At 37.1% G+C, this 15,797-nt stretch overlaps 1 protein-coding gene and 1 long non-coding RNA gene across 3 annotated transcripts in view; one reads left to right on the top strand and one right to left on the bottom strand.

Moving 5' to 3' along the window:
* CDKAL1 (CDKAL1 threonylcarbamoyladenosine tRNA methylthiotransferase) overlaps nucleotides 1-15,797 on the top strand; it is a 378,544-nt gene that overhangs the window by 335,926 nt on the left and 26,821 nt on the right. For both annotated transcript variants that reach the window (XM_077180180.1, XM_054642274.2), the window contains one exon: nucleotides 14,854-14,937. In XM_077180180.1, coding sequence (XP_077036295.1) covers nucleotides 14,854-14,937 — 84 coding nt within the window. The remainder of the gene's footprint in view (nucleotides 1-14,853; nucleotides 14,938-15,797) is intronic.
* LOC143694350 (uncharacterized) overlaps nucleotides 11,007-15,797 on the bottom strand; it is a 29,814-nt gene continuing 25,023 nt past the window's right edge. The window contains exon 4 of the long non-coding RNA XR_013182774.1: nucleotides 11,007-11,749. This is a non-coding gene — a long non-coding RNA (uncharacterized LOC143694350). The remainder of the gene's footprint in view (nucleotides 11,750-15,797) is intronic.

The raw sequence follows: 15,797 nt of genomic DNA, 5'->3' as shown, positions 1-15,797 counted from the left end.
AGCATTCAGAGTGCTTTGTCCAAGTGTAATTTGTGTAAAGAGCAACTTGTGAAAAAATGGGGACTAAATCAATAAATGGAAGTTTACAAAGATCAGAGACGTGTTTTCTTTAAAAATATAATGCCATGGGATTAAAAACAGAAAGTATCTTGTATTCAACAAAATTAAAAGGGTTATCTATTAAGCCCAAAACAAAACAATAAAAATAGACAGCTCCGTGATATGACTCAACTTGATTTGCTTAAATCAGACCACCCAACCACAGCGTTCTCCTGGAATAGTATCTTGTATACAAAGCATACATACTTACTGTTAACCTCTCAGTGACTTTAGATAACATTTCTGGACACATGCATGGTATATTGTAACCCAGTTGCCAATATGAACACCTCAAGATATTTTCTCGAATAATATTGTTGTGGCCACCCAGTGAGCAGCCAGCTCTTATCTGTAAAGCCAGTTTGAAGAGTAATGGCAGCTCTGTGGTAGATATTAGCTGACACCTTTAAACTAAATCTTTTGCTTCACTGATCATCAGTCTCTGTGTTAAACAAGCCAAAAAAAAAAGCAGATAAAGGAGAGATTTGAGATTACTGTAAAAACTGCAATGATAAAAGGATTTGCCAGTTCAGAGTCATTTGCCATTTGCCAAGGATTCAATGTAACCACAAACTGGTGTTTGCTTTACCATCATTTCTCTTTATTTTCAGCCGATGTCCTGTGCACCATTCTGTGCATAGCAGAATAATAATTTTCTTTCTAATGCGCAAGGCAGCTGGTGTGTCTTGAGTAAGAAGATTATATTTGCAATGGCAAGACAAGTATCTAAACACATTAAATTAATCTCCCAGTCCTCCTATAATTGAAGAACCTGGTTGCTGAAATTTTGCTGTCTGCTGGAGAATTTCAAATGGCAGGGCTGGAGTCAGATTTTGATGGCCTCACAGTTATATGGTTATCCTTCATGCAAGTCACAGTGTAACAGAGGGCTCAGATGGCAGGGACAGAAAAAAATCCTTGTTACTGTATCTGCCAATCACATTTGCACTGGCTTCCTCCTAAGAGGAGACTGCAGCGTTTCATACTGAAACAGAAACTATATTTTAAAACATTTTCTTAGTTGTTTTCTTCCCACTTTACAAGTTGAATGTATTGTTACCTCAACAGGCAAAAGGGTAAATTTCCAAGTTGAGGCAAAAGCATTGTATAGATATAAGTCTTCCTGACAGTTATTCATAAATAATTAGATCTCTGTGCTTCTGAACTACTTTGCTTTTTTTATTATTCAGCCCATTTTTAAGCAATGTGGAATAGTACAAAAATGAAGGCAACTGTGACTGGTGTATTTTAAATCTATCTGTAGGAATAGAAAGGCTACCAATGCCCTGGACTGAGTTTCCTTTTCCAGTCTAAAACCTCAGCAAGGTATTTATTTAGATTTTCCTTCTGAATGGTGAATTTCTTACTCTGTGGATACCAGAGAACAAACAAAGAAAATTTAAGAAACAAGAAGCCCAAGGACAACCATGTCATTTTTTTTCCAAGATTCCTGAGGTTTAGACTGTATTTTGTCAATTATTTTTTTCTATGCAGTTTTTTTCAAAGAATTACTAAATGTTGAAGTGCTGAAATGCTGCAGAACTGTTAAACAATTTAAAGTGAAAATAAATAGCAGTTTCCCACATTTGCCTGACTTCCTTATCTTTGGATTTTCCATTCATGCCTACCATGAGATTTCTTTAATAGTTTCCTGAAAGATGTGTGTTCTGGGAAAAGTAGGTATTCCTTTCACATTGTATGCCATATTTTTGATCTTGCTGCTAAAATTATAGGATGAATTTATATAAAACCAAAACAGTTAAAATGAAGCAAGAACGGGTATATTCTAATGCCAAAATAAAAACACATCCATATTAGACCAATACACTGAATAGTGTAAAAATTAACAAAATAAAAAATACCCAAACACAAGAAGGAAGGCTATAAAATGGAAAAGCACTCTCCTTGAATAACAGCTTGCCCCTATTTTACAGATGGGAAAACTGGGGCGCGTAGAGAGCTTAATTGATTTCCCTAGTGTCACCCTATAAATCATTGATGTGACAAGGCCTAAAGCTGATTCTTTCTGAGAGCTGTGCAGCAAACTCTTTGCCTGACTCTCTTCAATAAACAGATTCTGAAAGCATGTTCTCTTCCATGCAATAATTTATACTTGATGCATGCGAAGCCTGAAGTATGAGCAGATAATGCTATTTGATCTGTGTTTTGCAAAAAGCCCTTCCAGATACTCTGTTATACTTGATCTGCTTCCTTCATAAACAGATTTTCTGTTGCCGACTTCTTTCCTCATTCAATCTCTTTTCTCTTTGTGTAAATGAAATAGCATATCCTCTCTCCCAGGTTCTGCATTTATTTCATGCTCTCTTGAGTTTGGATCATATAACTCATCTCAACCTCTCTGAGAGGCTAACCTCTTCTTCACTGAAGCTGGGTCATGAATAATTTCCTAGAAAGTGAGGCATTACCTCTTCTTCAACCCTGGAGCAGAGGGAATATCAGCTGTGTGCAATTATAACCAATAAAGGTAACCCTGTGAGTTAGGCCCTTTCTTTGCAATGGGCTCTTTATATGAGAGAAAAATTATTGCATGACTTACCAAGACCCCTCATCTTCCTTGCCTCTGTATGAAGTCCTTGTTTTCTTTTAATCAATCCCATTTTTTAATGTCATTCATAAATGCTGGGCTTCACCAGCATCAGGCTTCTCTTCCGTGAGGATTGCTGGGTGCTAGCAGTCATGAGCCTTTCTATTTCCTGCCCTGCCATCTGGCCTTCATAAAAGGAAATTACCTGGGACAAACCTAGAAGGAATTCTTGTTTTAGGAGCCTCCTTTTTTTGCCTTTAGAAGGACCATCAGGTCACTTGTGGCACACACTATGGCTTATCTCACTGCATAGCACTTAAAGAAATTTATTTGGAAAAACATTTGGCAAATTTATTACGTGGTCAGAATTTTTGTGACAGAAGTTGAAAGATGTATTTTCAAGGTGCTTCAAATACAAACGTGACCAGTTATCTCATACTACCTGAAGAAACTCTGTCCTTGATTATACAGAACAAATAAAAGGGCAAATATTTCCTTTACCAAAAGCATTCTTCAGAGTTTAACAGTATTCCTTAAAAGATATAGCAAAAGCTCTATTCGCTCTACTGGCTTTCAAACATGATGGAATAGCAAAATCCACTATATAAAATGGCAGGGGTTTTTGGCGGACATATCTGTAAGTTGTTTAATTTATGATCTTGAAAACTAAAAAGCAATATAAAGGCATGCCCAACTTCATGTTAATAATGAAGCTGCTGATATTCTCAATTAAAATGTAGATTTGAAGGTTGAGTGGAGTTTCTCTTTGTTTGGACAAAAATTGCCCTTTCGTTCTGCAAAACCAGCGCAATGTCTCTAAATTCTGTTGCCACCATTTTCCCAGCAGTTTCCACCAATTTTCAATCACCAATCCCCATCTTTACCAGAATCCCTGTCAAGTTTCTAGAGCTTGAAAAACCTGAGTGATCCTGAGGTGTTTGTATAGTCTTTGACATTATCAGCTAGGAAAAATAATAGGATGAAAGTGCAAATATGTGGAGAGTTACTTGGATGCAGGATATACTGGCAAAAGATGTTATGCTAGCTAGAACTGATCAAAGTGAGCAGTTTATGTGAAGTTATGTCATTTTTTAGTGTGATGAATTGTGCTGCCATTTCTACCATATTCTTAGGAGAAAGGAACAATACTATTTTTTTATTTTATTTTTAACCAGGAGCCTTCTTATTTTTGGACAGCTAGCTTCATTCTCATCTCTTTCTCATTATAGTGTGCTATAATAGTACTCCAGACACCATGCTGGCACTCTTGATAATATTTTTTTGGTTGTGCAATATGAGACTTCCATCAGCACAGACCTCTTCACCAGTATAGTTGAGGAACCCAGTTGCCAGGCAACTTTGTCTTCATAATTTCATGAAACAGTGTAAAATGTAAATATCATTCTTTTCTTTTATCTTACATACCTGTTTTATGTGATCACCTGATGGAAAGTAGCTTGTACTCTTCTTGCTGCTTCTCACATAGAAGTAAGATACAGACGATGCAAGGCTGATTCTGATGCAGAAGTCATTTTGAAGAATTCAATAGCTGGCTGTTAAAGTGTAAAAAGACCTAGGCCTGGCTCATTTTTTGTGCCCCATCTCAGTTGTTTAAAAGGCAACTTCAAGTTAATTACTAGCCTTTTGCCTTTGGAATCTGGCAGCTTATGGTTTTGTTGCCTTTACTGGTGTAAAATAGAGGGAGAGGTGTAAGAGGTGAAAGGGGAGTAGGTCTTAAAAGTGGAAAACAGTAAGCTTCATTTTTTTCATGGGGGTGTCTCTTTTCTTTCTCCATGTTTGGAGCATCTTGACATGGAGGAAATGGAAACAATGGTTTGCATTTCTTCTTGCATGCATGAGACAGGTTCATAGAGTCCCTTCAGGAGCAGAACAAATTTCAGGGAAAATAAAAAGAGCAATTGTCTTAGGCCAGACATGGTAGAAAAGCCTCATAAAACTATGTGTTGGGCAAATCACTAAGATGTAGGCAGGAGGGAAGAAGCCAGGAGAAATCTTGCTGCTCTTAAGTTTTTAGTCTGCACTTCTTCTGAGGAGTGGGAACATTGTTTAGTCTTACTCAGTTTATTCATTCCAGTCAAGCATGGGTAAAATAATACTCTGAAAGGTGGAAATACAGAAGAAGAACAAGGGCAGGACAGGACAATAAAATGCTGCATGCTACTGTCCTTCTGATGTGATCCAAGATTGAGCAAAGGTAACAGCAAAAACAACTGTGTGAACTTTTCTCACAAGTATTTCTGCATCATTTTGATACCTTCATAAGTTAGGCTTTGAGAACATTAGACTATAGCATTTACAGTAATTGTGGGAATACAACAGTGATTTTTGCCTAGTGTGCCACATTGATTAATACATTTCTTTTAATGAATGGTGATTTGTTTCCTGTGCCTCTGATTTTCTGTTGCGTTTTGACTCTGATTAATGGGAGATTACTTACAAAAGGGAAGGAGCATAAATAGAAATTCAAAATATTTTTTTCCTTGGAGAATTGTTATGTTTACATGGCACATTTCTATTTGTATTTGCAGGCTTTTTTCACAGAGGCATAAGAAGATCCTCTATTCTTGAGGCCCTGTTTCACAGCTATCAACCTCCTTTGTGGATGGTCTGCAAAAATCATAAAGATAGGCAGGGCCACTCCTTCCTTGAGTGTTTAAGACTGCTGAGCGTAAATCTCCCTCTGAATCCCCATTTTCATGTACACTTAAACCATCCCTCTTGTCATACCCAGACAGAGGGTTAAAAATGTGTCACACAATTGAGGATCATTCTTTTTCCTACTTCTTTCCTATTAGCAAAGACTTTATAGCATAAAAATTTTCAGGCTTGTCTAGGTTCAGTGTGTATGTCCAAACCATTCTATAGGCTTAATTAATAAAATAGCCAGTACACTTGGTGTGGAATTGGAAACCTACTAGGTGAGTGTACAATAATCTGATTAGTGATGTGATATGCACAGAGCTACAGACAAAATATTTAACATCAGTTATGATGTTTTTTTATTTAAAAAGTTTATAATGTGATCATAACACCTGGGTTTAGAAATTCTAGCATGTTTCTTGTTGACCTACCTCAATAATTGATTTTCCTTGCAATTTAATTGTACATCTGGTTCCTCTTTCTGTTGTATCAAAATCCAAATACAACAAAGGGTGTTGCTGCCTTGTTTGAAGGATTGTAGAAACTCATAGTGTTTTCCAGTTTTTAAGTACTTCTTACTGTCTGAGCTATGTAAGGGCTTTTTTTAAAGAGAAGATGGCACACAGTGGAGTAGATGTTTAAGAGAATTTACTGAGGAGTCAAGCCTTTAATCTGAAATATTTCTCCTGGTATAATGCAGAAGGTCATGAGTACACAACAGGACCCAGATGAGGTTCCTGTGTTAACTTTATGCTTAGCCTTGAGAACTGAGTAAGTTATGGAGAAGACATTAGGAAGATATTTAGTCCATGGTACTAATTTCTTTTTGTTTTAAAACAGAAATTATTTATCTTACAATTTTCTTGAACTGATTTATTTACATTTCCTTGAATGGATAATAAAGAATTGGTCAAAATTATCATTGTAGTATGCTAATGAAGAATTGTTTCTTTTGTTTACATTTTTTAGGTGCAAATCATCGGCGTACAGTTTAAAAATAGTAAAATGCATCCCATCTAGTTTGAGAGTAGTTGCTATTAAATTCTAAACAATGTAAAGTCACACTACATTTATCATTATTTAATGACTCATTCACTTTGGTCCCTCTGTGAGCCCTTGATGTTATTTGTCATTCAGCATTATGCTGCTAGAAGTGTCAGCAGTTCTAGGGTCTTACCTTGCCTTAGACTGAAGAAACCCCCTGAAGTGTGTAATTTTTGATCATATAGTGTCTACCTTCAAAACAAAATAATATCATTATCCTATCCTCATTAACATGAGCAGGTTCTGATGATGTTCAGATGCTTTTTTCAGTAGCCTGTGATTCGTGTAGGCCGGAGGAGTTTTTATATTCTTTTGAAAAGAAGGCTGATACATATTTATGCCCTTTTTAAACTCTCAGCTAGTGCCACCATTTTGTATTCTGAGTTAATTAACTCACAATGGTGCATTACGTATTTTGTGTGCTGTTAAATGTATTCAGAGAGGTTTTAGTAGATTTTGGGGGAGAGTTGGGTTTGGCTTTGCAAACAGGGTCATTTTGAACCTTTGTTTTTTTCTGTTTCATCCCATCTGCTCTCCCTTTCTTCTCAGATGAGATGAACAGAGAACATTGGCCTCAGTTGCAGGATGAGCAGAAAAATTACAGTGATATTTTGGAGAGAAGTCAGACCTTTTTTTGCAGTCTTTTTTGGTGTATTTGATTAAAAAATATCAGACTACAGATGAATTCTAGGAGCACCCAATCTTACTGGAGGGATCCCAGCATCATGTCAGGGGAAACAAAACTGACTGATTTGTATCAGTGCTGTGTTCACTTTGTCATCTGTGTTCTCAAATCCAGTATTTTCATCTGTTCCTAAATTTTGCCTTCTTTGTTTTGTCTGTGAGGAAGCGACCTGTGGTTCGGCCTGCGATTTACTGAAGTGGAGCTTACGTTGGGGCCTTTTATTATTCCTGGCAATTATTATTCCTTATTATTCCTGGCAATTCTCTCCCACAGCTGCTGGTGCTGAACACAGCCCTGTATCTCTCTGTGCTACATCAGCACCCTCCTGACAGAGCCACTGCTGAGCACTTCTATTTCCGTAGTGTAGACAAGACTTTAGTCTGAGTAAACAGTTTGGTATTGTGAGTTCCTAAAGCAATTCCTGGAGAAGTTATTTGATAGGGTATTTACCAAGCTGATTTATAAATTCTCATATAACTGATACTTGCCTGGGCTTATGCAGCTGTTAAGAGAGATCACCGAAACAGGAATTGCACATTGTTGCCTTAGCAACTACCACTTCATATTGTGCTTAAATCACTTGGAAATACACAGTATGTCTTAAGGAACTGCTTCCAGCAACAGCACCCAATCTAAATAATTCTAAATAATTTCACAGAAGAAGCATAAGGATGGCCTTTCCTAACAAAGACCATCATTCTTTTAAGCTTGGTTGCCTCGTTTCACTACAGGCTTAGCTTGTTATTGGAAAAAAAGCACAATAAAATTTAAAGAACCCATATATTTGTTTACTCATGCCACCATAATCCATCTGATTGCCAAATTGGCTGGAAGTTGAAAATGAAAAGATTCTCCTAAAGGCCATCTTCCATTCTATAAAATCAGCATTGACAGTATGCTTTCCCATACTTTTATTTTTAATGTCAAGTTTTCTTAAGGGTAGACTCATTGTCTAGTTTTTGTTTTATTTGTGAAATGTTAGGGTTATGTAAGGAAGACCTTAAACATATTTTACCTTCTCAGATGTTTGTTGTTCCTATTTTGAGATGGTATTGTTATTTAGAATTTTTCTGTAGATATTTGCAACAGTTTTATGGCGGTTTTTAGATCATTTGAAAAAGAGGAGAGAGGAGCTTTTGCCAGTATTACATTAAGGCAGTTGCTTGGGTGCTGATGCTACCTGATAGTCTCAAATACCAGTTTTGCACTGAGTATTTTATATTGGATAGTCTCAAATACCAGTTTTGCACTGAGTATTTTATATTGCTGTAGCAACTTCCCGAGCTCTGTGCTCACTCCTCTGTGTAACAGTCAGAATTGGATTTTGCACGTGTGGAAACAGTGTTTCAGAGAGCTCAACAAAACAGCGTCTTAGCAACGAGAAAAGCCAGAAAAAAGCCAGTTTCTGACACCTCATCCTTTTTCTGCTGAAGCTGAGGTTTACAAAACAAAGATCAATTGAGAGAGACTGCTTTCAGGGGCAATATGTATCTCCCATTTCAGAAAACTTATTTTCCTTTTGTAATATTGTACACAGTCAATGAAATTTGGAAATGTAATATGGCAGAGTTGTCAACATTCTACTTCTATTCCCCTTTTCTAGGCAATGAAAAGGAGAGACAAGCAAAATGCAGGCTTACAGAATTTAAAAGGAATCAGATATTTTGAGGACCAGTTGTCATTTTTAGGTCACCGCTCACATCTCTGAATATAATTTTCATCTAAGCTGCATGGCAGGGTTTGTATGTGCTGGGAGAAGCTACATTTTCCCAGCAGGAGACCAAATCAAAATGAAGCAGTCAGATGCAGGTGCACAGTAATAGAAAGGATCTATTTACCCTGAAGCGTGAGTAGTGGGCCAAGAAAGCAGAAGCAGTCTACTTCTATCTCTCACCTCCTTCTCTCCCTACCTTTTCCTTCCCCCATAACTATGCCAACAAATTCATAAGGGGACCAAAGAGAAGGTGTTCACTTGCTGTTAATGAGCTGCAGTGCCTGCTGCCGAAGGTCTAAAGCACTTTTTTGTTATGCTGATTGTGTACTATTAGAGCTGGCTGTCTTTTAATTTATACCTAATCCTTCCTTCCAGCTTGCACTGCCTCAAGCCAGCCTGGAAAATGGTTGAAAGAGTTTTTTCTGTGGGCATCTGTTGCCTGTGTCCATTCTGAATTTTGAATGATGCTGTGGAAAGAAGAGTGTGGCTGAAGCAAGTGTGCCTAAAACAAAATTTTAAAAAGCCATTTTCCTAGATATTATTTCATAAATTATACTTTTTATGCAATCTTAAAAAAATAATTTTGCAGCTTTGTTTAAAGAAGGGCAGTTCAATAATGATGATTTAACAAAGTCAGCTGTATTGGTTGATGGTGAAATGAGACACCTTGCTGAGCATTGTCTGCATTTCACTTGGGTTTCCAGAGTTCATTAGTTAAGAGCTAAATACTTTCCTGTATGTGAAGACAAGCACTCAATGCTCTTTCCAAGGCTGAAAAAACCTGAGCAATATAAGTACAGGAAAAACACTGGGAATTTTGGTTTTGTTGCAAATTAGTGGCATTGTAGGACTGAGACAGCATTGTCTAGGTTTGGGAGGAAGAAGTAGGGATACATGAAATCTGTGAATTCAGCTGCCTACTCTGCAGCACTGAAGTGCTCAGGTTCAATGTTTCTGTGCCCAGGTAAAAAGGGCCAGACATATTCTGTAAAGATTAATCTGACTGATTATCATATGATGCAAAATATGTGGAACTCTAAATATTTATGTCACTCTGTTGCTGTAGTTCTGTGCAGGGTTATGCACTGAACATAACATAATAAAAAAGAGGCATATACCCATCTGGAATTGGACAGCCGTTGTAACATGAGCCTTTGTGAAGTGGCAGCTGTCTGTGCTGTGTGCTAGAAAAGTATATTTATCCCAGCTGAACTATTTTAATGTTACTGCTTTCCAGTATGCACATTTAAATCCCAAACAACTTTGTCTAAAAGCTCTGAGACAACTCCATGCTTTGTCTCCAAGATTACCTTCAGAAAGGGAGAGATGTGTACATTCTAAACTTTGGAGGAGTAGTGCTGCATAGCAGAGCAAAGCACTACAAAGGAGATTTTGAAAAGAGATGCGTTCTGGTATCATCCAAACAGGACTATGTCATAAGTTTCTAGAAACTTTGTTGCTTTTACAGGGAGGTACTGGCATACTTTGACTTCTTTGTCAGGTGGAGAGCACCTCTACAATATGTAAACAGAAGACCTAGAGAATGCTTGATTATAATTTTCAAGAAATTTGGCTTCTATTTACAGATGGATTCACATGATTTTTAAAAAATAGATCCTGCAGTTCATTTCTGCTTTATAGTGAAGAATACATAGTCTGAATAATTACTAAAATTAATTCAAAATAATCAGACCGCAACTGAAAAGTCAGGAGAGAAGTAAACCAAAACTGATGTAGAAGAAACACTATCTACATTGCTTTTGCTTAAACTTTGTTATACTTAATAAAGGTCAAATATGTTTACTAGAAATATTCTATACATCAGAATAATCTGCTAAAACATGCACACATAAATTGTGATGGTGTGTATTTTTTGTTGCTTGCTTTATGACATATTTAAATAACAAATACAGGAAAGCAAATTTTTATGTGGCTTCCAAGCCTTGTACTGAGTATGTTCCATGATGATTTGGGTCAGAATCCAAGCCAGCCTCCTTCACGAGAAATGGAGACATGCTCACCAATTCCACTATGAATTGAACTTAGTCTGAAGAAGGGTTTGGCCACTATCTCTAAATCAGTGGAGTTGCTACATGGGCAGTGTGCTTTCTTCTATGGGAGAGGTATAGAAGTACACTGGTTATGAATTTTATATATTTTTAGCCAATCAGCGGCTCTTAAAAAACAAAGCTGATAAAATACAGGTAAAAGAACAAGGAAACGTTGGAAAAGATCATGTTCCACATGCTCTGGCTGTAGTAAGTAACAAATCCAAACTGTGCAATCATAGTCTTCATTGATGGAAAAAAATAAATTAGGGAGGTATACATTACCTGAGTGCAATCACAGCAGGCACCACTGCTGACGTTACTTAGCAATATTCTATCAAAGCATGTAAAAAGGGACAGTCCTTGGCACCCAAACTGTTGCAGAGTTTAAAAATCGGTCTTGTGTTTTATGTGATTCAGTCAGTTTTGGTTTAAAAGAGAAACTTAATTTGACTGCAGCCAAGAAGGATTTTGGACATTTCTTGCTGTTCATTCGTTCTATAAAATCAGCCAGCTAGAAAACCTGCTTTTCATGGTTTCCGGTAAAGGAAAAGCTGAGTTAAAGAATTATCATGTCAGAATTTCCTGTAGGATAAATGAAAATGAAATAAAAGTTCCTAAATGATTTGATTATTAACTCAGAGATTTACAAACTTCCTGGTAACTGTTGCAGTGCAGGAAGTGATCAGACCAGCAGCAATTGTTGCATGGTTTTGGATGAAAGCAAATTGCCCTTGAGGAAATTATGTGACCAGTCCACTTTGGCATGGGGGAGGTTGCTGGGCAAGGTTTTTTTGCTATCATTCATCAATATTTTCATAATGTCATCCATAAAGTAATAAATAATGCTTCTATAGGAAACCTTTCCAAATTGAGATGCCAGGGCTGAGTTGCCTCAGTTCCAGATGCTTTGGCAGGATTGTAGTTCCCTGAGAGCTGGAACTCATGTGTACCTATGGAAGCAGATGAAAGAATAGGAATAAAAATAAGATACTGAACTACTTCTGCTGCTACATGCCTAAAAAAAAAATCATCAAAGTTATTATAATTATGACTGTTATTAGATATCATGTCTGGTTTCTGCATATTTAAATTCTGAGAGAGGTGAAACTTAGGCACTTAGAGATCCCAGGGGAATAATTGCAGAAATGATGACATATTCCACTTTTTGAACAAATTTCAATACCAAAGCTGCATTCTGCGTACTTACATTTCTTCTTAATTATACTTGGATGCAGGATAGATAGTAATTTTCTATCTTACAAATGCATGTAGCCAATTACTCTTGTAGATCATGAATACGCAATGGCCTAACTCATTAAATGGAATTTTCCTTCTCTGTTGTTATGGCAAAGGAGTCTGCAAATAGCTGAGTATTGTATCTCTCTTGGAGCTCAGCCTTGGCCAGATCCATAACTTCAGCAAGTGGACAATTACTGGGTTTACTTTTCATTCCTTACAGTGCCCCATGCTAGTCTTCTCTGTGCGTCTGTCTGTATGCATGTACTGTAAATTGGTATAGGCTGTTTTGCTCCTCTGAGCTTCTGATCTTCAATTTAAATGCCACCATTCTGATCCTATGTGATGAATTTAGTCTTCCTGATTTCTTCCCATTCCCAAGAAATTCTGAGCCCAGAACCTCTCCCTCTGGCCCACTGAGACATGCAGACCTGACCTCTTTTGGCTCCTGGAAGCAAAGCTGAGAAAAAATTGGCAACATGTCTCTGAAGAAACCACAGTTATATCAAATTATCTAACACAGGTGTTCTTTTCTTCTTCCCTCTGATTTTTTTAATTTTTTTTTTCTGCATAATATGCTTACCATTCTGTCATCTCAGAGTATGAAGATAACACATGTAGCCTAGTCTGCCTCACAAGCAGGCTTCATAGCCATGATGAAGGCAGACTGTTATGACCAGAGAGAGCCAGGGAACCACAAGACAACTGAGAAATGATTACAGACCCAACATTTCTCTGAGCCAGTTTTGCTAAGTTTTGGTGTCAGTAAATAATAAACAGGATGTGAGGACATGACTTGGTGATTGGCCTTCGTGCTTTTCAGTGGTAGTATGTTTGCCCAAGGGTGACTGTTGCTTATCTAACATTCTGTCCTCCTCTTTTTCATAATATTGCAGGACATCTGAGACTTGAGCACTTCAGTGCTACAGCAGATGTTGAGCTGTGATTTTTAAAAGCTGTGGTCTCAAATATTATGGAAGCAACAAAACCTCTCAGTTTAGGGGAAATGTTTTCTGTAATCTTATTACTGGAGTATTTATCTTGAGTGCCTGAATGACATGTTTTGCAAAACTCCTCTGGGGATTTAAATTTAATTACTGTTTTCTTGAAAACAATAATAAAAAAACCACCATGCTGTTGGTTACACTGGATTTTTACTAAAATTTGAGTATGTTTATCAGTTGTTATTTGTAGTTGCAGACTTCCCAGAGAATGGAAATTCTAAATGTGTTATAAACAAGTCTTAAACACCTCTTAAAAGTATGCAAAAATATACTTTTTTTTCTACTATTAGGATTCTGTCACTGGGTCTGGAACTCAGGGATTTGCCCCCTTCTGCTGTGTACCCCACAACTTGTGGTTCTGGGGAGTGAAGTCTATCTGCCTTTGGGGAAATGAGCTGGGTGCTTGCTGTTTCCTTTGCTTTCCAGGGTTTACTTTGGGAATGTTCCAGATAAATGCACGAGGAAGAGAAGGCAAGAGTTATTCTGTGAAATCTTTCTTTTCAGCAAGTGGAGAATTATATACATATCTCATGTATATACATATGTGTGTACATATACATACTGTAATGCAGATGTGACATTGCTGCTCCTATTTCTTAAAGTTCTGTTTTCTACAATTAACTGTAAGAGAAAATCCCAATCTTATCTTTTACTGCTTGTACCTTAAAGAATCAAAACACTATTATCCTCTCTGAATCTTGCAGAGTTCACATGGAACTTATGATGGAGATCTTTAAATTTGTGTGTAACAGCTGCCACTGGGATGTGGTGGGAATCTTTCAGGGAGAGGGGAGGGGAATGTAACTTTGCTCATGGATATTAAAACCGTGGAGTAAAATGTGAAACCTTCTTGAGTCTCAGAATAGTAATAAAAGCAGTGAGTAAATTTAACTTGCTAGACAGTTGTAATTTGCAGAATGCATTTGTCAAATAGTTTGGAAATAATCTAGAACACATTTAGATGGAAAAAGTAGAGATGGGCTCAGACTAAAAATGTGAGCTAGATGTCCTTCCAGGTTTGCAGAAATTAGGCTATACACTTCATCATAAACTCAGTAATAGACAGGACCAGAGGGAGATTTTGAACTTTGGGGAAAGTCAGATTTTGTTCCATAGCTGTTTGGTCCCTGAATGCAACTGATTTGTCTTTGAGTCTTCAAGTTAATTTTAAAATTGATGCTTCCTTTGAACAGTGTAAGTGCATTTGGAAGTTGAGAAGTATAATTGAAACACAGGTCTTCCCAGACCAGTGTTTATTTTGCCTTTAGTATGTTGGGTCTGTGAGTTGTTAAAAACTCTTCTTCTTGAGTCATTGTAATATGCAGTGTTGGCTCCACTGCCATGGAAATTGGTGTGATCTCATGAGTACAGCGAAATGAGATCACCAAGAGGGAATAAGGAGATGCCCCAGCATTGTAAATTACAAGTTTGACTTTTAAAGAAAAGACACCCTTTTGGTGATTGATCACAGATTTTTTTCATTAGGTGGATGAAAAGGTAATGAACTTTATTCATATCTGACATTTTTATTTGCTATCATGTTAATAAATAAAAATCAGTTTATATAACTGGATTTTCCTGTTAGGCCCCTCATTTTTTTCATTACAGCCCCTCAGTTCTATCCCTCGATTCTTTTAACCCTGTCAGTTTTAGACTCATGTAAGTAGGGTTTTCTCTACTCCACTTTCTTGCTGATACAGAGGTTCCTCAGAGAATTTGATTATTTCTGCTAAGGGCATTTGTTTGTAGCTGAAGTTCTCAGTATAATTCATTGGTTTTGCTTTCTGAGTCATCTCTCATCTTCTATTTTCCAGGTTGGTGAGAGGCAGAGAGTTCTGGTAACAGAAGAATCCTTTGACTCCAATTACTATGTTGCTCACAATCCTTTCTATGAGCAGGTACAGTTAAATAAACCAAATAACATATTTTTCTTTTATCTTTGTTTTCTGATAATCCCAGCAACACAGTGTGTCAGGATAAAAAAAAATCTAGTAAAGAAATATGAAGCATTTTCCAGGAAACATGTGACCATCAAGACTTTTTTATGAGATATTTTGTTTTATTATTGTATTTTAAATATAATTTACCTGTAATTATGTTAAGAAATATACAGTGGATGTTTGAGTGTACAGTGTGGTTTAAGAAGCTGTTAATTATTTTAATTATTGCAGGAATTTTAATTTCAGTGTCCCCAAAGCACTGATTTCTAAATAGTTGTGTCATGATAATTTGCATATATCTTTCTGAAAAGTGTTTCAAGCAATGCAATTTGAAAAAAAATTCCTAACAATAGAAGGGTCAGAAACTTTTTTAGATAAGGACTTCAACACGATATGTTGTGTTTCATATAATCATACAATGGTTTGGGCTGGAAGGGGCCCTGCTGGCCACCCCTTTTTGGATGCAGCACAGGATACAATTGGCTTTCTGGTCTGCAAGTGCACATTTCTGGCCCATGTCCAGCCTCTCATCCACCAGCACCCCCAAGCCCTTCTTTCTCACTCTCCATGAGTTCTTCTCCCAGTCTGTGCTTATGTCTGGGATTGCCCCAACCTGGCTGCAGCACCTTGCACTTGGACTTGTTGAACTTCATTATGCTTTTGTGGGTTCACTTCTCAGGCTTGTGTGGGTCACCCTTAATGGCATACCTTCCTTTTAGTTTTTGTCATTTCCTTATGGCACTTCCAGTAGATAAATTCTTGCCACACAAAACCATTATCTTTGAGCTGGGAAAGAAGTACACACATAAATTTCACAA

The sequence above is a fragment of the Agelaius phoeniceus genome, chromosome 1 (assembly GCF_051311805.1).
Source record: "Agelaius phoeniceus isolate bAgePho1 chromosome 1, bAgePho1.hap1, whole genome shotgun sequence".
Lineage (NCBI taxonomy): Eukaryota > Metazoa > Chordata > Aves > Passeriformes > Icteridae > Agelaius > Agelaius phoeniceus.
The sequence above is the reverse complement of the archived record's forward strand: the minus strand, read 5'-3'. Positions and strand labels throughout refer to the sequence as shown.